General features: G+C 46.6%; 1 protein-coding gene across 4 annotated transcripts; it reads left to right on the forward strand.

The window, feature by feature from the left end:
• The first annotated feature begins 2,267 nt into the window (after nt 1-2,267).
• Nucleotides 2,268-18,603, forward strand: ZNF16 (zinc finger protein 16). 4 transcript variants are annotated; one of them, XM_036923034.2, is made up of 3 exons: nt 2,268-3,528; nt 6,425-6,626; nt 16,471-18,603. In XM_036923034.2, exons 1-3 carry the CDS (start codon nt 3,175-3,177, stop codon nt 18,309-18,311), a joined length of 2,397 nt encoding a protein of 798 aa, XP_036778929.1. In that variant the 5' UTR covers nt 2,268-3,174; the 3' UTR covers nt 18,312-18,603. The 4 variants fall into 4 exon arrangements, with proteins under 4 accessions (XP_036778929.1, XP_036778930.1, XP_036778932.1 ...); XM_036923035.2 differs by having other exon boundaries at nt 2,273-3,348; XM_036923037.2 differs by having other exon boundaries at nt 3,209-3,278.
• Nucleotides 18,604-20,133: the final 1,530 nt, after the last annotated feature.

The raw sequence follows: 20,133 nt of genomic DNA on the forward strand, positions 1-20,133 counted from the left end.
TAGTGATTCCACAGCATCTTACTACGCTGACGGACAGTGACTGTAATGGGGTTTGTGGGGGGGATTTGGTGAAGGGGGGAACATAATATTCTTCATGTAATTGTAGATTAATGACAACAAAATTAATTAATTAATTAATAAAACACACACAAAAAATAAATAAATAAATAAATAATAATAACCACTCCTGGTGTAAGTCCGGGGAAAGGAAATCCCAGGGCAAAATACCTCTAAAAATCAAAATCAGTCAAAGGGAGAAATAAAGTTTAAAACCCATTTATTGCTTACAAACTAGTCCAGCACAGTCTCTCTTCCCCCTGCTCCAGAAGGAAGCAAACCAGCCCCTCCCGTTAAACTCTCAGGTTCAGACACACCCTCAGTTGCCCAGGTAATTACCCATTGACATGGAGATGAACTTCTCTCCACCCCTGAGGATATGCAAATGTACTAACGCCAGGCGAGATACTCTGGAAATACTACAATTTTACCCACACCCACATTCCTCCCAAATACTAAGAGTTCTTAGCCAGATAACAGGGGTCATTCCAGCATTAAACTAAGCACCAGCCCTTCCAAGCACAGAACCCTGTGACTGCATTGATCTAATGCCCATGAGATGGCCCTGCCCACAGAGAGGGGGCTTGTCTTACATGAGTAAGGTAATTTCTGTAAAATTTGATCGATGAATAGCCAAAGTCAGGCACAGCCTTCGCACCTGAGCTTGGCAGCGCATGTGGCTTCAAAGATTCCTCCTTGACCTGGAGGCTGGGAATGGGGTCGGGAGGATGAGGGGGATGGTGAGCACATAGAGGCTAATAAATAAATAGAGGCAGTTACCAAAGGGAAAGAGGGTGGGGAGGGCAGGTGGGGAGGGTGGGAGAAGAGAATTAAAGGGCACTACAATTATCACACATGATGTAGTTGGGGTCACAGGGAAGGCAGTACAGCACAGAGAATATAATGGGTGTGGGGGGGACTTGATAATGTGGGTGAATGTAGTAACCACAATGTTGCTCATGTGAAACCTTCATAAGATTGTATATCAATGATACCTTAATAAAAAAAAAAAAGAGAGAAGAGTCCTCAGGCTTAAACCCATGTCTAGGTGGGGCCTCTTCATGTGGAGCTGAATGGGAGAGTGCAGACAGGAAGCTGATGAGACCCCCAGCTGTCAGTCAGGAAGCCCCTGCACAGCTGGGCAGGCCCAGCCAAGGTGGCTTCACATTCCTTGAAGACAGGCATGGGGTTCATGATGAGGAGACTCCCCAAAGTTTCAGTCAGACCTGGTGAGGCCCAAGGCCCAGGGAGCTCCCCACAGAGCTGATCTGGCACCAGGGCATTGTTCCAGAGCTCCCTGCCCTGCTAGGGAGAGGGTCCCCAGCATTCATGTGAAGGTGCCCATTGTAGGACAGCACACCCTGCACAGAGTTGATTGATAAGCTGGCTTACGCATGTGTGAAAACTTTGCATTTGAAATAATTATTCAGTGTGTTCAACAACCACGTTAGATCATTCTGGACACTGTCAGCAGAGTTTGTTTCCCATTCTCCTCTACACTGAAAGTTGAGAAGTGTGGCAGGCAACTTGCCCTCTAATTACAATAGTTACAAGACCTTTGGAGAGGCTGCACCTTGCCAGAGGGACTGGACTGAGCTGAATTAGGGACTGGACAGGACTCTGGGTTGCTCCTTTTGGCCAGAGGCTGCATCCTGGTGCAGCAGGCGACCACATGGAAAAATTGTGGCAGAAGCAGCTTGTCAGACCTATTATCTGTTCTCTTTCCTTCCAAGCCAACTGGCAGAACATCCTCAAGAGAGGCTCCTGGGTGCCTGACCACAGTCTAGGGGAACCTGCCATATAAACTCAAGACTTTTCATGAGAAAGAAATACATGAACCTTCAGGGCTATCACTGGTGTTATCCAGGCTTCTAACTTTTCCAGCCCAGCAGTGTGAAGGGGTATCTCATTGTCATTTCATTTCCATTTCTCTGATGGCTGATCAGCATAGCATCTCTTTCATCCCAGGGTTTCAAAAGTATTTCCTGTGCATTTTTTTCTGCTAATCTCATCTATTTAATGTTCGCATTTAAGTCTTTCGTTCGTTTAGACTACCATTAGGTGAGTTGTCAGTTGTCAGGCAGGGATCTGGTTTTCTCCATTGAGTGAGCTCACTTTCTCAACACCTACTACTAAAAAACCCATCCTTCTGCCCTTGATTGTGGTTCCCCTTTATCAACTAATTTCCACCTGTACAAAAGCCCAACACTGAGCTCTCTGCTGGGCAGCTCGCGTCCGTGTCAATTCTTACGTCTCCCCAATCCCTTTTTTGGTTGATTTGTCTACTCAGTGACTTTTTGAATTTCCTACTAAAAATCCAAGTAGAATTTTAATTGGATTGCAGTGAATCTATAGGTTAAATGGAGGAAATTTTACATCTTTGAATTATTAAGCTGTTCCATCCAAGAGCAAGAAATCTCTGTATTTACTCAGACCATCTGTGTCTGTTACTAAGTTTCAAAGTGTTCTCCACCGAAGCTTTGAGTTCTTTGTAAATTCTCGAGTATTCTGTCGTCTTCACTACTATTTCGGAGACGTTTCGTTTTTAAGTCACATTCTTGCTGGTGCAAGAATTGTATTGTTCAACTGATTTAAGACGAATGCTTTGTCTTCTTTAATGGTATTTAAGACAATGTATATATTATGCATTTTTTTCTCTGAAAAAATATTCAGTGAATAATGCATAGTTTACACTGTACACTGGGTTCCCAGAGGATGAAGTTTGCTTTTCGTCGCTTTATAAACTCTAATTTTCAGCTAGAATCGTTTTTGACTCAAACGTTACGTAGACGGTGCTTCATAAATTCCAGTAGTTAAGGGGTTTTGGTCAGCAGTGTATTACATACTGCGCACTCACAGTTTAATCTGCTATAGGACCCGGTCTCAGGCCGCCCGCACTGCAGCCACGCGCAACAGCTTCCCGCACCACACAGCGCGCGGCCCCGCATCTTCCGGGGCTTGTTTCGCATCCGGCTGCCTGTGTCTAAGCCGCGTCTCAGCGGCACTTCCTGCTCGCGCGCAGCCGCCGCCGCGTCGGCAGCCCGGACGGCCGCGGCCTCGGGAACCCACCGAGTCGCTCTGGCCTCCCGCCGCGTAGAGCGACTGCGCGGGCCCGAGATGGGCGGCCCGCGTACCGGAAGTCGGGCGGGACTTCCGGCGCCGGCCTCGGGGCCGGCCGCTGAGTTCAGGGGTGCGCGCCTTTCCCGGAGTGACCACCGGAGGTGGGGGCTTCGCGCGGGAGAATCCTCTTCGTTGCCGTCCGTTCTCCCGCGTGACTCCGATGCCCCCGCGGTGGGTGCCCTCTCGGCTCGGACGGGCGGCGGATCGTGGGAGCCGAGCGCGGAGGGCCGCGGGCTGTGGGGCGGGGTCGAAGCCCCGCTCACCGTAGGATGCCCAGCGGAGGCCGAGCAGCCCTGCCCCGAGTCTGGCTGCGTGTCCGCGTGGCGAGGCTGCCACAGAGCGGTGAGGCAGGTGCGCGGCGAGCTGAGGCCTGGAGCCCGGGCCGGGGTGGAGGAGGGGCTCCAGGAACTCGGCGAACGTGGGAGCTGTACAGAGCCCGAGAGGAGTGGGGTTGTCGCTCGGCGCCAGGAGCCCTGCCTGGAGGCCCCGTCAGTGGTCCATTCACCTTCCGGTGGAGAAGGCGCCGCGCAGGGAGGAGCTCATTCTCCCGCGTGCGAGTAAGGCTGCGGAAGGGGCTGTGCCCATCCTGTGGGTGCCCGCTGTGCACCGGCAGCTCTGATCCTTGCACTTGTCTCTGCTCAGCACCAGGTTGAGCCCTTAGCCAGGAGAATCTGCTTCCAAGCTTCTTGGCAAAATGCTTTGAGGTTGTTGGACTGAAGTAGTTTCCTTGCTGACTGTCCTTAGCTCCAGGAGGCCCCAGTCTTTGCACATTACCTGTGAGTCTCAGAGTCAGCAATGGCTCATGTAGTTAGGTCGATTCCACTAGGATAATCCAGGCCCATAACCTTAAGTCCTTCTGCAAAGTCTCTTGCTTTGTAGCGAAGTGCATCCATAGTTTCCAGGATTAAGACGGGGACATGGGTGGCATTCTGTCTTCCACAGATTCATCTATGTTCTCCGGGGCAAGATCCCACATAAACCAAAGTGAGAAAAACAAGATGTAAAATGAGCATAGTTTGATAAAATCTATAATAAAAAGGCAAAGGAACATATACATGGTGGCTTGTGTAACCTTAGAATAATCTAGAAGGCACATTAGAAATGGGAGGGGAACTGGGTGGCTGGCTGGGAGATGTTTCACTAGAAGTCCTTTTTACCTTTTGAATTTTGAGCCATGTAACTGTGCCCCTATTCAATGACAGTAGTTCCAATAATTTTAAGATGAAATTCAGTGAAAAAATATTGCAGATGATTCAATCTCCCCTTGGGAGAGGGAGAGGGAATATTCCCCCAACCCTCATGGAAGCAGCATCTGCTCTGATCTGCTGCCACTTGAATGGGTGCCTTCAGTCTGCTCTTCATTTTTCGAATCTCATCTGCACCAACCTCTGAGCATCCGTGACAGATTAATCTTCCTGAAATGTTTTGTTTATTCTGTCTCCCATAAGCGTGGGCCCAGTACATCACCTTCATCAGGAGACCAAGGTCTCTTATAGTCTGTCTCCCAGTAATCCTGCCTCTGAGCTTTTTCCACACACCTGCCCCACCTCACCCCTGCCTTTTCCCACCTTTCTAACCAGGCATGGCCTAAGCTCCCTTCTCTGGGCCTGGTTTAAATGCCCCCCAGGGCTCCGCCCCTCCTCTGCTCCATCTGTGTTTGGTGCCAGTCTCAGCCTGTCAATAACCAGCGTTGTGTTGGACCAGCTCTTACTATGATTGCAAGATGCTCTTTAACAACCATCAGGAGATGGTTTGAAGAAAAAAGGCTAATTACTTAAAAGACCTATAAATTACACAGCATACTTAAGGCCACGCAACCAGTAGAGAAAAAAGGCACAGGCCTGAGGTTCTGTTTTATTGGGGCCAAGTTGGGTAGGGGGCTTCCAATTTCATGGACTCACCCTTTATTGGTGAATTTGAAACGGGGAATTTAAAATGCCAGAAGAGGAGAAAAAAAACAAGTGACCCAAATGGTCAGTTATAATCAACCAAGATTTCTAAAACAAAAGAGCTTCAGTGGAGGGAGGTGGCTTGGCTTTTTATCTAGTGACTGGCAGTGTGTTCGAGATAGCCCTTTTTGAAGTGGACACCTTGGCAATCAAAGCTTAGGTCTGGCGCTTGCATTACAAGAAAAGAAAAGAAAAAAACACTGTCAGGGCTTACACTTCTCTATGCACGGAACACTTGCCCATCTCACTGATGGATCTGCTATCATGTCTCCCCACTGAGATCCACAAAGACAGTGGTCACTCCTTTACCCTTGCACCATCCCCAGAACAGACCCTGACATGTGGCAGGTGTTTGGAAAACTGAAACCATGTGTCCATCAGGAGAAATCCTGTCTGTAGGTTTGCAGGCAGTGTCCCCAGTGGGCTTCTGCCAACATTTCCTGCCTTGTCTCCACCTCTGAAGGGTAGAGGGGTCATTGGTTCTTGTCAATAGTGCAGTGTGAATAAGGGGCTGGGTGGTGTAACCCCCCTCCTAGGTGGGCCACTGGGCAGGGCATAGTGAATTTGCAGAGATGGGACAGTGGGAGGGGTGGGAGGAATCAGTAACTTGGTCCATATGGGAGTCCCATGATGTGTCCATATGGGAATCTCCCATCTCCTAGTCAGAGGGAGCAGTTAGGGCTGGAGATGAGCCCAAGTTTGGGAGTCTTTACAGGATAAGGGGTGTTGATGCCTCAGGGCAAGACAAATTAACTGAGGAAGTTGGTGTAGGTGCAGAAGGAAGCCACTGGTGCAGTGGGAGGACAACCACTGTGGATGCTGCTGGGGGTACATTTCAGTTAGAACTGAGCAGTAGGAAGGCACTGCAATGACTGTGTGCACATCTGTAGCACAGGCTGCCCCGGCTGCCCAGCTTCTGGAGCTCCTGCTCCCCTGTGAGTGGGTCTGGTGGTCCACCTTCAGAGCACTGTGTCAGAAACCAGAGGGGTGGCCCTGCGGCAGGTGCAGGCTTCATGTGGGCTCTTCTTTCATGGAAGGCCTGGGCCCTTTCAGGTCATACCCACAGGGCATTGTACAAGCACCTTGCACTGGAGTCAACATCTTGCCTCTTCCCATCTGTGGCTCTGGTCATGAGTCTGTGTCCTTGTGGATAAGGGAGTGTGGAATCTGAGACCCTGCACAAGGCCCTCCTAGGGTCTCAGGCTGCTGGCATGGAGGAAGAGACCCTGCCTGATAGGAGGATGGATCCACGGAGCTAGCCCCTCTGCACACTAACCTGCATCCTTGCTGGTCTCCAGGTTCCAGCCATGCCCAGCCTCAGAGCTCGCCCCGAAGAGGCAGAAATGGAACCCCCGGTTCCTGGACTGTCCCCCTGGATCCCCGAAGCCCAGGCCTGTGTGAGTGATGCTCCTGCTGTGACCCACCCTGGATCTTCATTCTGTGGTCCCCTCCGCTGTGGCATAACTGAGCCAGGAACCAGCCCTCACCATCAGCAGCCAGGTACTGGGAGTGAGTTCCCCACTGGTGCCCTTATTCTGGAGGTACTTTGTCCACATCACCCTGCACTTAACCCCAGGAAGTATGTATGTCGTCATTAGGGGTGGGGTACCTCATGGACTTTAGGGGCCAAGGCTGAAGATCAGAGAGGAAGTAGGCCTGGGTCGTGGCTTCCCTGCTGCCCTGAGCAGGACAGTATCCCACATGACACAAAGGGGTGAAATGTGGTAGGCACCAGCCCAGCCCGACCACCAAGCTGAGGCTGGTTCCCTGCCCTCAGGGCTCTGCCCTAATTCAGGCCTTCGCCCTGCTCCCTCCTGGCTGCACTTCGCAGCTGCTCCCATTTCCTTTAAAACCCTACCAGAGGGTCCTTCCTGAAGACCCCCCCCTCACTAAACTCACCTTTTCTATGACCTCTCAGCAGTGATCAGGATGCTTCCTCAGTGTTAGCTTTCCTTACTGGGATCTGATGGTGGCTGTTTTACAAGAGGGACTATTACCTCTGTGGGAGCTACCATTATACTCAGAATATCTGGGCAGAGTACCCTGGCAGACCCTGTGTGGCCAAAGGCTGGGCTAAGGGCAGTGTTGGTTCACAAACCCCAGGAGTTTCCTGGGTGTAATTGAAACCGGCCCCCGCATATGCAGGGCAAGAAGAGACCAAATAAAGAGGCAGACTGCTCCAGTTGGGTGGGTGACAGATTTAATAAGTAAGGGAACCTAAAAAGCTTATCTTGGGTGGCTGCAAGATTTCCACAACCACCTGTCAAATCTTAGAAAGTTTATATAGAAGCCTTAACTGGGCTCAGTCACATATACCATCCAGGTGGTCTCAATACCATACCATTCCAAGGCTGTGCCCAAGGGCCAACCACTGAGAGCAGGGAAGAGTGTGCGTCCCAAGGGCAGAGTCAGGCCAAGAAGCCCCGATGGCCTGGTCCAGCTCACCAGTGAACCGACGGTCACATCCTCTCTATGACCTCCCCCAACAGGCAGAGACGTTCAGGGCAGTTCTAGGTGTGCTGGGGCAGGGGGACGATATAGGTTGAGATGTGACTAGGTCCCATGAAGTGGCTCTGAGAGACGGGCCTGCTGACTCCCCCAGACAGAGGCAGAATATTGACCAACTAGCAGAGAATGGTGAGGGACACCAGAACCTTGCTCCTTGAAAAAAAAAAAAAAAAATAGGTTGATGGTGGCTCGTGTTTAAAAAGCAGAGCAAAATGTTGGCATAGGCAAACATCCCTTCTTCCACATAAACATTAAAAAAAAAAAACAACCGCCAGGACCAGCTTTTTCAGAAATCTGGAAACAAGTCAGTTTTACAGCAACCAAGGGAATTCTAAATCAAGAAAAGGACAACTTTAAAATGGTAGGAAAGCTTTACAGTGCTCTTACTTGCTTATGCCCCAAACACTCCCTGACGAGGCAGCAGTCTTAGAGTGAGCTGCCTATATTCCCTGTAGGGACCCTGGTCCCTGGCTGCAGAGGGAGCAAAGCAGACCTTACTCAGAGATTATTCTGTCTGTTCTGACTTGTGTGGAGTTGGATGAAGAATTGATTCAAAGTGCTGACTTTCCCTAACTCAGAACTTAAGGCAGAAAAGCAGTGGGCTCAAAAATACTGTAAGGCAAACTAAAACCCCACAGTCCCCTGGGATATCAGTTAACAGGACATTCAACCATCTAAAGCCTAGAAGAGAAAGCTGGGGAAATTAGGACATTCAAAAGCACCCTTGTATGTTGGGGAATTTAGCAAGCTGTGTACATGCCCGGGATGGGATGTGTGCTCAGAAAACTATGAAGACCATAGCTTTATCTCTGGTTGATCACTAGGCTCAGAAAGCAGAAAGTTGTCAGAGGTATAGTGCTGAAGTAGTGCCCCAGCACAGAGCCAATCTGCAAAGACTGGGAGAGGTATATGACTTTTCTTAGACTATCAGTGTTCAAAGAAATCTCTTAAAACACGAGCTGAACTCAAGCTAAAGAAACAGAGACCTCAGTGATCACACATGACAAGGAATGCAGTCTTTGCAAAAATAGTTTGGAAAGTCACTAAGTGACTAATGACTGTAGCCTTTAACAATCAAGAATAACAAACCCTAGAGGAGGAAGAGACTCTGATTTACAGAGTCGAAGGGATAGGATAAATTCAAATGCCTGGTTTTTAACAACAACAAAAAAAAATCACAAAGAGTACAAACAAGCAGAATACTATGGTGTCTAGCCTATTCCAAGGAAAAATATTAGTTGGCAGAAGTGTCCCTGAAAGAGCACAGATACTTGACAGACTGTAAATCAACTATTTCAAAGTGCTGAAAGAACTAAAAGAAATCAGGTAAGTGATGTACCAATGACTCTTAGACAACAAGGGTCTTAGGACTGGAGTTAGAGGTGCCAACCTCCCCACAGTTGAAAATCAAGGTATAATTTTTGAATTCCCAAAAACATAACTATTAATAGTGTTTGGCTAGAAGCCTTACTGATAATAAACAGCTGATCAACATATATTTTGTATGGTACTTGTATTATACTTTATTAGAATCAAATGTGCTACAGAAAAAAATGTTTTTCAACTCGTCACAAATCTTAAGAAAATTTTCCAATGTATTTATTGAAAAAAATCCATGTATAAGAGGACCTGCAGTGCTCAAACCTTTGTTGTTCAAAGGTCAACTACACAAAATGAGAATACCAATATAATTTTTATTTTAAACTTACATAATTGTAATGTACAATTTTATATTTACATAATTATGAAAAACAAATTCTGGAACTGTAAAATACAATAATGGAAATGAAAAATGCATTAAAGGGTGTCAACAGCAGATTTGAGCAGGCAATAGAAAGAATCAGTGAACTTGCAGATAGAATCATTGAAATTATCCAGTCTGAGGAGCAGAAAGTAAAAAGGTCAGAGAAAAGTGAGCAGAGCCCAACAGGCCTGTGGGATACGTGTGAACTAACATACACATCTTGGGAGTCCAAGAAAGAAAGGGGCAGAAAGAATATTTGAAGAAATAATGGCCAAAACATCTTGGCCATCCTGCGCAAAGCAATATACAGATTCGATGCAATCCCTATCAAATTACCAACAGCATTCTTCAATGAACTGGAACAAATAGTTCAAAAATTCATATGGAACCATCAAAGACCCTGAATAGCCAAAGCAATCCTGAGAAGGAAGAATAAAGTGGGGGGGATCTTGCTCCCCAACTTCAAGCTCTACTACAAAGCCACAGTAATCAAGACAGTTTGGTACTGGCACAAGAACAGAGCCACAGACCAGTGGAACAGAATAGAGACTCCAGATATTAACCCAAACATATATGGCCAATTAATATATGATAAAGGAGCCATGGACATACAATGGGGAAATGACAGTCTCTTCAACAGATGGTGCTGGCAAAACTGGACAGCTACATGTAAGAGAATGAAACTGGATCACTGTCTAACCCCATACACAAAAGTAAATTCAAAATGGATCAAAGACCTGAATGTAAGTCATGAAACCATAAAACTCTTAGAAAAAAACATAGGCAAAAATCTCTTAGACATAAACATGAGTGACCTCTTCTGGAACATATCTCCCCGGGCAAGGGAAACAAATGCAAAAATGAACAAGTGGGACTATATCAAGCTAAAAAGCTTCTGTACAGCAAAGGACACCATCAATACAACAAAAAGGTATCCTACAGTATGGGAGAATATATTCATAAATGACAGATCCAATAAAGGGTTGACATCCAAAATATATAAAGAGCTCACACACCTCAACAAACAAAAAGCAAATAATCCAATTAAAAAATGGGCACAGGAGCTGAACAGACAGTTCTCTAAAGAAGAAATTCAGATGGCCAACAGACACATGAAAAGATGCTCCACATCGCTAGTCATCAGAGAAATGCAAATTAAAACCACAATGAGATATCACCTCACAACAGTAAAGATCACCATCATAGAAAAGACAAACAACAAGAAATGTTGGTGAGGTTGTGGAGAAAAGGGAACCCTCCTACACTGCTGGTGGGAATGTAAATTAGTTCAACCATTGTGGAAAGCAGTATGGAGGTTCCTCAAAATGCTAAAAATAGAAATACCATTTGACCCAGGAATTCCACTTCTAGGAATTTACCCTAAGAATGCAACACTCCAGTTTGAAAAAGACAGATGCACCCCTATGTTTATCGCTGCACTATTTACAATAGCCAAGATATGGAAGCAACCTAAGTGTCCATCAGTAGATGAATGGATAAAGAAGATGTGGTACATATACACAGTGGAATATTACTCAGCCATAAGAAAAAAACAGATCCTACCATTTGCAACAACATGGATGGAGCTAGAGGGTATTATGCTCAGTGAAATAAGCCAGGCAGAGAAAGACAAGTACCAAATGATTTCACTCATATGTGGAGTATAAGAACAAAAGAAAACTTAAGGAACAAAACAGCAGCAGAATCACAGAACCCAAGAATTGACTAATAGTTACCAAAGGGAAAGGGACTGGGGAGGATGGGTGGGAAGGATGGGGAAAAAGAAAGGGGGTATTACGATTAGCATGTATAGTGTGGGTGTGGGGGTGCACAGGGAGGGCTGTGCAACACAGAGAAGACAAGTAGTGATTTTACAGCATCTTACTTCACTGATGGACAGGGACTGTGAAGGGGTATGTGGGGGGGACTTGGTGAAGGGGGGAGCCTAGTAAACATAATGTTCTTCATGTAATTGTAGATTAATGATACCAAAATAAAAAATAAATAAATAAATAAAATTAAATTTAAAAAGGTAAAAAATACCAAAAACAAATAGCAAAGTAGCAGAAGCAAGTCCTTCCTTCTAAGTAATTACTTTTAAATTGTTTAAACTCCCCAGTCAAAAGGTAGATATCAACAGAATGACAAAAGCATGGTCCAACTATATGCTGTTTACAAGAAGCTTGCTCAAGAAGATCCAAAGACTCAAATACATTAAAAATGAAAGGTGAAAAAAGATATTGTGTTCAAATAGTCACCAGAAGAGAGCTGGAGGGACTGTACTAATATCAAAGTAAAAAAATGTGTGAGAGAAAAAAACATACATTGATAAAAGGGTCAATTCATCAAGAAGATAGAGTGATTACAAACATATACCAGTAAGAGCTCCAAAACATAGGAAGAAAACAGATTTTAAGGGAAAAATAGATAGTTCTCCAATAATAGTTGAAGGCTGCAATACCTCACTTCCAAAAATGAATAGAGCATCTAGACAGATGATCGGTAATGAAATAGGGAACTTGAACAACACTATAAACTAAATAGACCTAATAGACACTCCACCCAAAGGAGAAGATAAATATTCTTCCAAGTGCACATGGAAAATTCTCCATCATAGACCATATGTTAGGCTTCAAAACCAGTCTAAATAAATTTTGAAAGATTGAAATCAGGTAAAGTATCATCTCCAACCAATAACAGCAGAAAAATTGGAAAATTCACAAATATGTAGAAATAAAATACACTCTTAACCAGTGGGTCAAAGAATAAATCACAAGGGAAATTAGAAAATACCTACAGACAAATGAAAATAAAAACACAAAATATTAAAACTTAGGGATTCGGGAAAGGCAGTGCCACAGGGAAAATTTATAGCAGTGAAAATTTACATTAAAAAGGAAGAAAGATATTAAATCAGTAACCTAACTTTACAGCTTAAGGAACTACAAAAAGAAGAGCAAAGTAATCCCAGCCTAACAGCAGGATGGACATAATAAACATTAGAGCAGAGATAGAGAGAATAAAAAGAAAGAAAGAAATCAATGAAATAAAAGGTGTTTTGAAAAGCTCAATAAAATTGACAGGGCTTTGAGTTGACAAAGAAAAAAGAGAAGACACAAATAACAAAAATCTGAAATGAAAATGACATAACTACTGATCTTACTGAAGTAAAAGACATATAAGGAATACTGTTAGCGGTTATACCCCAGCAAATTAGATGGCCTAGATGAAAGATTACCAAGAGTGACTCAAGAAAAGGTAGAATATCTGAACAGACCTGTAACAAAGATTCAGTCAGTAACTTAAAAACCTCCCAACAAAGAAAAGGGCTTCACTGGTAAATTCTATGAAACATTTCAAGAATTAATACTGGCTTTTCTCAAACTTCCAAAATATAGAGGAGAAGGAAAGCCAGATGAAAACAACACAGGAGAAGAAAATTGCATGTCAAAATCGTTTATGGCTTACCTGTTAAAAAAAATCCTCAACAAAATACTAGCAAACTGAAAGCAGCAGCATATTGAAAGTATTTTGTCCCATGACCAAGTGGATGTAACAGAGGAGGAATACAAGGGTGGTTCCACAAAAGCCCAATCTGTGTCATTTGCCATGTTAATGGAATGAGGAAGAAAAATCATAATCATTTCAATTGATGCTTCAAAAGTATTTGACAAAATCAAAGACCCTTTCATGATAGAAACACTCAGGAAGCTCATAATACAAGAGAACCTCCTCAACTTGATAAATGGCATTCATGAAAATCCCACAGCTAACAGCATACACAGAAGTAAAAGATTAAAGGCTTTTCCCCTAAGGTCAAAAAACATGCCCATTTTTACAAGTGATATTCAGCATTGTACTGGAAGCTCTAACCAGAGCAGCCAGGCAAGAAAAAGAAAGAAAAGGCATCCAGATTGGGAGGAAGAAGTAAAACTGTGTCTATTTGCATAAAACATGATCCCACATAGAGGAGGCAAAAGACTTGTTTGCTGAGAACTATAAAGCATTGCCAGAACAACTTAAAGAATACCCTAATAATTGGAAAGTCATCCCATGCCCACAGATTGGATTTTAACAGTGTTAAAATGTCAGAGCTTTCCCCAGAAATCTACAGATTCAGTACAATCCCTATCAAAATTCCAACAGCCTTTTTTGCAGAAATGGAGAAGTCAATCCTCAAATTCATGTGGAATTAAAAGGGTCCCCAAGTAGCCAAAACAAGCTTGAAAAAGAACAAAGTCAGAAGACTCATATTTCCCAGTTTCAAAACGTACTACAAAGCTGCAGTAGTCAGAACAATTTGGTGCTGACATAGATCAGTGGAATAGAATTGAGAGTCCAAAATGAACCCACACATCTGTGGCCAATCGATTTTTAACAGGTAGTGCTGGGACAAGTGGATACCCAAGTGCAAAAAAATTGAACTTGGATCTGTACCTCATGCCACATACAAAAGTTAATTCAAAATAGTCCAACAACATAAATACATGAACTAAAATCATAGAACTCTTAGAAGAAAACAGGTGATAACTTCCATAACCTTGAGATTGGCAGCGGATTCTTAGATATGACACTGAAAGCATGAGCAATAAAAGACAAAAATAGGTAAATTGGGTTTCATCAAAATATAAAAATCTTGGGTAGCTAAGCACATTATCATGAATGTGAAAAGCCATCCTACAAAATGGGAGAAACTTTGCAAATCATCTATCTGGTAAGAGTCTAGTCCTCATAATATGTAAAGATGTCTTAGAATTCAACAACAAAAGACAACCCAATTTCAAAATGGGCAAAGGACATGAATAAACATTTCTCTGAAGAAAATATACAAATGGCCAAGAAGCAAATGAAAAGATGCTGTAATTCATTAGTCATTTGAGAAATGCAAATCAAAACCACAAAAGATTACTATTTCACACTCACTAAGATGGTTGTAATTCTAAAATGAATAACCAATGTTTCCAGAGATGTGCAAGAATTGGAACCCTGGTGTATTGCTGATGAGAATGTAAAATGCCACAGCCACTGTGGAAAACAATTTGGTGGCTCCTTAAAAGCTTAAACAGCATTACCATATGACCCAGCAATTCCACTGGTAGATACATACCCAAAGAATTGAAGACAGGTACTCATATGTATATCATGTTCATAGAAGCACTATTCACAGTAGCCAAAAGGTGCAAATAGCCCAGATGTCCATCATTGGATGACTGGATAAACAAAATGTAGTATATTTTACACAATGTAATATTATTCAGCCATAAAAAGGAATGAAGCATTGATACATGCTTCAGTGTGGATGAACCTGCAAAAACATTAGGCTAAGTGAAAATGTCACATAAACAATTCCATTCATATGAGATGTCAGGAATAGGTAAATGCATGGAAACAAAATGCAGAGTGACAGTTGGCAGGAGCTGGGGAGAGAGAGAGATGGAGATAAACTATAAGAAAGAGGTGAGGGTGTGGTGGAAATGTTTGGAACTACATAGAGGTAATGATTGCACAACATTGTAAATGTACTAAATGCTACTGAATTGTTCATTTAAAACAGTTAATTTTATGTTTGTGGATTTCACTTTAAATTTTTTTTAAGTAAAATGAAAACAAAAGCCACTGGGAGAGATGGAAGACTAGTGGAACCTCCATACAAGTTTGCACTGCCACTTGGGGTCCATAAGGAGGATGGCTCGGTGAGGTCACTGCTGAGCCACCAGCAACAGCCTGTGAGCCATGGAGACGTGGCATTCACACAGCATAGCTTTGACTTGCATACTCACCTAAGCTGTTCTTCACAAACCTGGAAGCCACTAAGCATAAGGGTCTTTAGTGAGTGTTTTCTCTTGTGAAATACTAACAGGTTTATCATGTTCTAGAAGGCCTCAGAGTACTCACCCTCTTCTCCACTTGGTGTCACAGTCGGGGTAGTGAAAACCAAGCAACTTCATTTGCCTTCAAATCTTTTCCTTTGCTTTTATACCCAAATTTTACTGTGTTTAAGATTTTCTTAAGGGAAACCATATTTCTGATTTTGTATTTTATTTCAAAAGAGGAATTTTATTTTTTCTGATAGTTCTTAGGTTACTGAGAAGAGTTACATCAAATTTAACAGCTCTCACCATCCTCACCCACCAGACCCACGTTTGTTTCCTGTCTCAATAAAAGACCTCCAGGTCAGCAGTGGCTCAGGCCCAAAAACCATTTCCCATTGCCCCTGACTCTTGAGCCACACCAGTGACTTTGTCTTCATCTTGGGTCAAAAAACTATGGCCCCCAGGCCAGATCCAGCTAGCTGATGGCTTTTTTAGGCCTGCAAGCAAAGAACAGTTTCGGGGTTCTTTAAGGCTTATAGCAAAACAGACCATGTGACAGACCATACAGCCACCAAGCCTAGAATGGGCCCTCTGACCCTTCGTGGGAAACTCTGCAGCTTCCTGTGTATGTCAGCCCCTCTGGTTCCTTCCCCACATCCAGCCAGAAGAGGGTGGAGGGCTCCCTGGATCAGTTGCTGCGGTCAACAGAGGGCATAACAAGCCCCGGGCCACCCTGTCCAGACTCTCGTTTCCTGTGGCAGCCTCCCGCTTACTTCTGGGAGCCCAGCCACATGTGGACATGCCCTCAGGGCTCCAGAGCCAGAGCTTCTGACCTGGAGGGGCTCTGGGGCTCCCATTGGAAACATGGTCGTCCATGTGCAGCCTATGATGACAGGCCTGCCCTGGGTTCAGCAGGAGGACAACAGAGCACCCATGTCTGCAAGCTGGCCACGTAGGCACATTCTGCAAGAGAGGCCTGGTGCAGGCTCTGTGCAGAGGGCGAGCATGCATGGTTTTCAGCCAGGGTGCCACACTGAACCACAGATGAATGGGCATGACAGGCAGACAGGCTGAGCATATATCTGCATTGAGATCACTGGTAGCTCTAAGGACAAGTGTCCAGACAAGGCAGAGAGACAGAATGCTGTTTGGGTTGATTCTGAAAGTTGCAGCCCCCTCAAGAGATTGGGGACCACCACCCCCAGTGGGTCCCACATGCCCAGACTCCTCTCTGTATATCTTCCTCTTTCCCTCCAAGTGACTGTGTTTGTCATTTCAGATTGGGACACCAGGACTGAGGACAAGGTGTTTCTCCAGAAGGAAGAACTTCCTGAGGATTTGGAATCACAGGCAGAAATATCAGAAAACAGTTCCAGCAATGCTTCCCAGGGTCCTGGGCTTGGGGAGCCCTGTGATGGAGCACTGGGAAGGGCGTGGGGGGCTCCTGACAAGAGGCAGGCACAGCCCCACTGCCCAGAGGGGTGCCTCACACCAGTGGCTGTGCCTCTCTGGAGCCCCCTGGGGGAGAAAGAATTGGACTGTGGTGATTTTGAGAGCAGCTTTGGTCTGAGCCCAAGCCCAGGGACCTTCCAGGCAATGCCTATGGGAGAGAGGCCAGGTGTGTATGTGTGCAGCCCCAGCTTCCAACACAGTGCAAGCCTAACTAGCCATGAGGCGCTCTGCCCAGCTGAAAGCCCGCTTATATGTAACGCATGTGGGAAAACCTTCAGAGGAAACCCTGATCTCATACAGCATCAGATAACCCACACTGGACAGAAGTCCTTCATGTGTAGCGTGTGTGGAAAATCCTTCAGCCAGAACTCACTTCTTAAAAGTCATCTGCAGTGTCACATGGGTGAGAAGCCCTACACCTGTGAGGAGTGCGGGAAAGCCTTCCATGCACACTCGGACCTCATGAGGCACAGGGGTGACCACAGCAGAGAGCCTTATGCATGCAGTGAGTGTGGGAAGGCCTTTCACCAGAGCTCCAGCCTCAAAAAGCACCAGAGGGTCCATGCAGGCGAGAGGCCCTATGCGTGTGGGGAGTGCGGGAAAGCTTTCCGGCGGAGCTCCAACCTGGTCCAGCACCAAAGGGTCCATTCTGGGGAGAAGCCGTATGTGTGCAGTGAATGTGGGAAGGCCTTCCGGCGGAGCTCAAACCTCATCAAACACCACAGGGTCCACACAGGTGAGAAGCCATTTGAGTGTGGGGAGTGTGGGAAGGCATTCAGCCAGAGCTCGCATCTGAGGAAGCATCAGAGGGTCCACACAGGGGAGAGGCCATACATGTGCAGTGAATGTGGCAAGCCATTCAGCCGCGTCTCCAACCTCATCAAGCACCACAGGGTCCATACGGGAGAGAAGCCCTATAAATGCCCCGACTGCGGGAAGGCCTTCAGCCAGAGCTCCAGCCTCATTCAGCACCGGAGAATCCACACTGGGGAGAAGCCGCACGTATGTGACGTGTGCGGAAAGGCTTTCAGTTACAGCTCAGTGCTCAGAAAGCACCAGATAATCCACACGGGAGAGAAACCTTATGCGTGTGGTGTCTGTGGGAAGGCCTTCAGCCACAGCTCAGCCCTCGTTCAGCATCAGGGTGTGCACACAGGTGAGAAGCCCTACGAGTGCCATGAGTGTGGGAAGACGTTCAGCCGCAGCTCCAACCTTATCCTGCACCAGCGAGTTCATACAGGAGAGAAGCCCTATGAATGCACTGAGTGTGGGAAGACCTTCAGCCAGAGCTCAACTCTCATTCAGCATCAGAGGATTCATAATGGATTGAAACCCCATGAATGTAACCAGTGTGGTAAAGCCTTCAACCGAAGCTCAAACCTCATTCACCACCAGAAAGTTCATACTGGAGAGAAGCCGTACACGTGTGTCGAGTGTGGGAAGGGCTTCAGCCAGAGCTCACACCTCATTCAGCATCAAATAATCCACACCGGCGAGAGGCCCTACAAGTGCCATGAATGCGGGAAGGCCTTCAGCCAGCGCTCCGTCCTCATCCAGCACCAGCGCATCCACACTGGTGTGAAGCCCCACGAGTGTGCTGCCTGCGGAAAGGCCTTCAGCCAGCGGTCCAAGCTGGTCAAGCACCAGCTGGTCCACACCAGGCAGTGAAGCCGGACGGCTTCCTCTCTGGCTACCCCAGCCCCTCCTCCCAGGTGTGAGGCCTGGCCGCTCAGCTGCCCTCCATCCTGCGTCCCTCTGTCTGCAGAGCCGGGACCCTCCTTGCCCTCCATTGCTCCGCCTCACGTGACCTCGTTTCTTTCTTGTTTGTACATTTGGTTGTCAGATGCCTTGTTTGTCAGTAGGGGAAAGACTATAGAGGCTGCATATTTGGGAGTAGAGTTGATTACTGTAACCAGACATGACTCGAAAAGTAAACTGCACTTGGTTCATGGTTCCCACAGTAAGTCTTGTTTGGTGATTAGTCGTGGAGAGTAAGCCCTTTGTCACTGTCTGTGATCTGGGTCTTCATGTCAGAGTAGGTTCAGAGGGTTTTGGGTCTGCTTGCCGTCACCTTCTCAGGTGGCGCATACTCACTATCCCCAGTTCCTCCCCTTTTTGTCCCTGCTGTCCAGTCACTGGACACAAGACTCCTCTGCTGCTCTGTTTCCTTTGTGCCTGTCTGCTGCCCAGAGTGTGCTTTCTCCTCATGGCTCCGCTGTCACTCACGTCCATGTTGCCTGCTCTGGGGTGCTGCACAAGTGCGTGCGGCTCTTTCCTAGCCTCTAGTCCTGTTCTCCACAGTCCAGGCTGTCAGCCCCACGGAAGCCCATCCTGTTCCCACGAGCTCCCTGGCTCAGTGTTCTCCCTGGCTCAGTGTTCTCCCAGGTCCACTCATCAGGTATTTACGGGACTCCTGTCAGATGCCCCTAGGGGCTGGCCACCTCCTCAGTTTCCCAGAGCTGTGCAACAGAGGGACCTCAGCCCAGAAGCTGTATGTCTGTCCCTAGGGAGGTCACTGAACAGCAGCCAGCAGGTCTTGACCTGACATCCTGGAGAGGATGGAGAGGCGCCGCCTGCATTGTTGCAGGAGGAAAGGAAGAAACACAAATGTGGTCAGGCAGGTAGTTAGGGTGGGAGGTTAAGGGTTTGGCTCCTGTCTTTTGAAGGAAGTAGAGCCATCAGCTGCGAATGAGAGGTTTGGGGAGTTTTGAAGAGAAGGAAGTAGGAGAATTGAGTCGAGGCAAAGGTCAGGGTGCGCTAGGATGCAGGCCTGCCCTCACACCAGGGACTGTCAGAAGTAGCCTGTTGCCCCTCAGGTTCCCCCACACACACACAAACCCCCTCTCCCGAGGCGACACCCTGAGGGGAAGCTGCCACATGCGGTTCTGGTGGCACCTTGCTCCGACCCTCCCACCTCCTGGAGACCTCCAGTCTGCTGACCCTACTGCTTTCTTGCCACCAGGCAACCCTATGGCTTCACCTTTCTCCTGCCAGCCTGGATTGATCATCCCACTCATCAGTAAACACTCTGCTCCCTTCATGGGGAATATAGCTGGAAACAAGTTACCAAGAGCCAGCCTGAGGGGATGTTCTGGTGGGAGGGAACCACCTGGTCAGGACCTCCACAGAGCAGCGAGGTAGAGACTGGTGGTCTGGCGAGAGGCTCAGCCAGACAAGGCCTCACTGAGATGTCAGAGCAACGACTGGAGGGAAACAAGTACCAGCGTGACCGGGGGTGGCAAGGAGTCAGTGGGCTATAGGTGTGCCCTGAGTTAAGAGTGCTCAGACTAGGACTTGCTGAGGCAGGGGACCAGTGACCCCACAGCCACCACCGGGGTAGCAGGCAGTTTCCTCAGCACGCAGGCTCTCTTCTGAAGAAGTGAAGGCACTGGGGACATTATGCTGAAGGTGCAGATTTGGTGCACCCACACAAAGGAAGTCATAAGATTCGGGGGACAGGGCACAGTGAGCCATTCCTCGTCCCAGGCCA

The sequence above is a fragment of the Manis pentadactyla genome, chromosome 3, assembly GCF_030020395.1.
Source record: "Manis pentadactyla isolate mManPen7 chromosome 3, mManPen7.hap1, whole genome shotgun sequence".
Taxonomy (NCBI): domain Eukaryota; kingdom Metazoa; phylum Chordata; class Mammalia; order Pholidota; family Manidae; genus Manis; species Manis pentadactyla.

Coding starts and splice junctions, on each gene's coding strand:
- ZNF16 (XM_036923034.2), top strand. CDS start 3,175: ATGGGCGGCCCGCGTACCGGAAGTCGGGCGGGACTTCCGGCGCCGGCC. Junction 3,529..6,424: donor GCCACAGAGCGGTGAGGCAG/GTGCGCGGCGAG, acceptor GCTGGTCTCCAG/GTTCCAGCCATGCCCAGCCT. Junction 6,627..16,470: donor CCCTCACCATCAGCAGCCAG/GTACTGGGAGTG, acceptor TTGTCATTTCAG/ATTGGGACACCAGGACTGAG.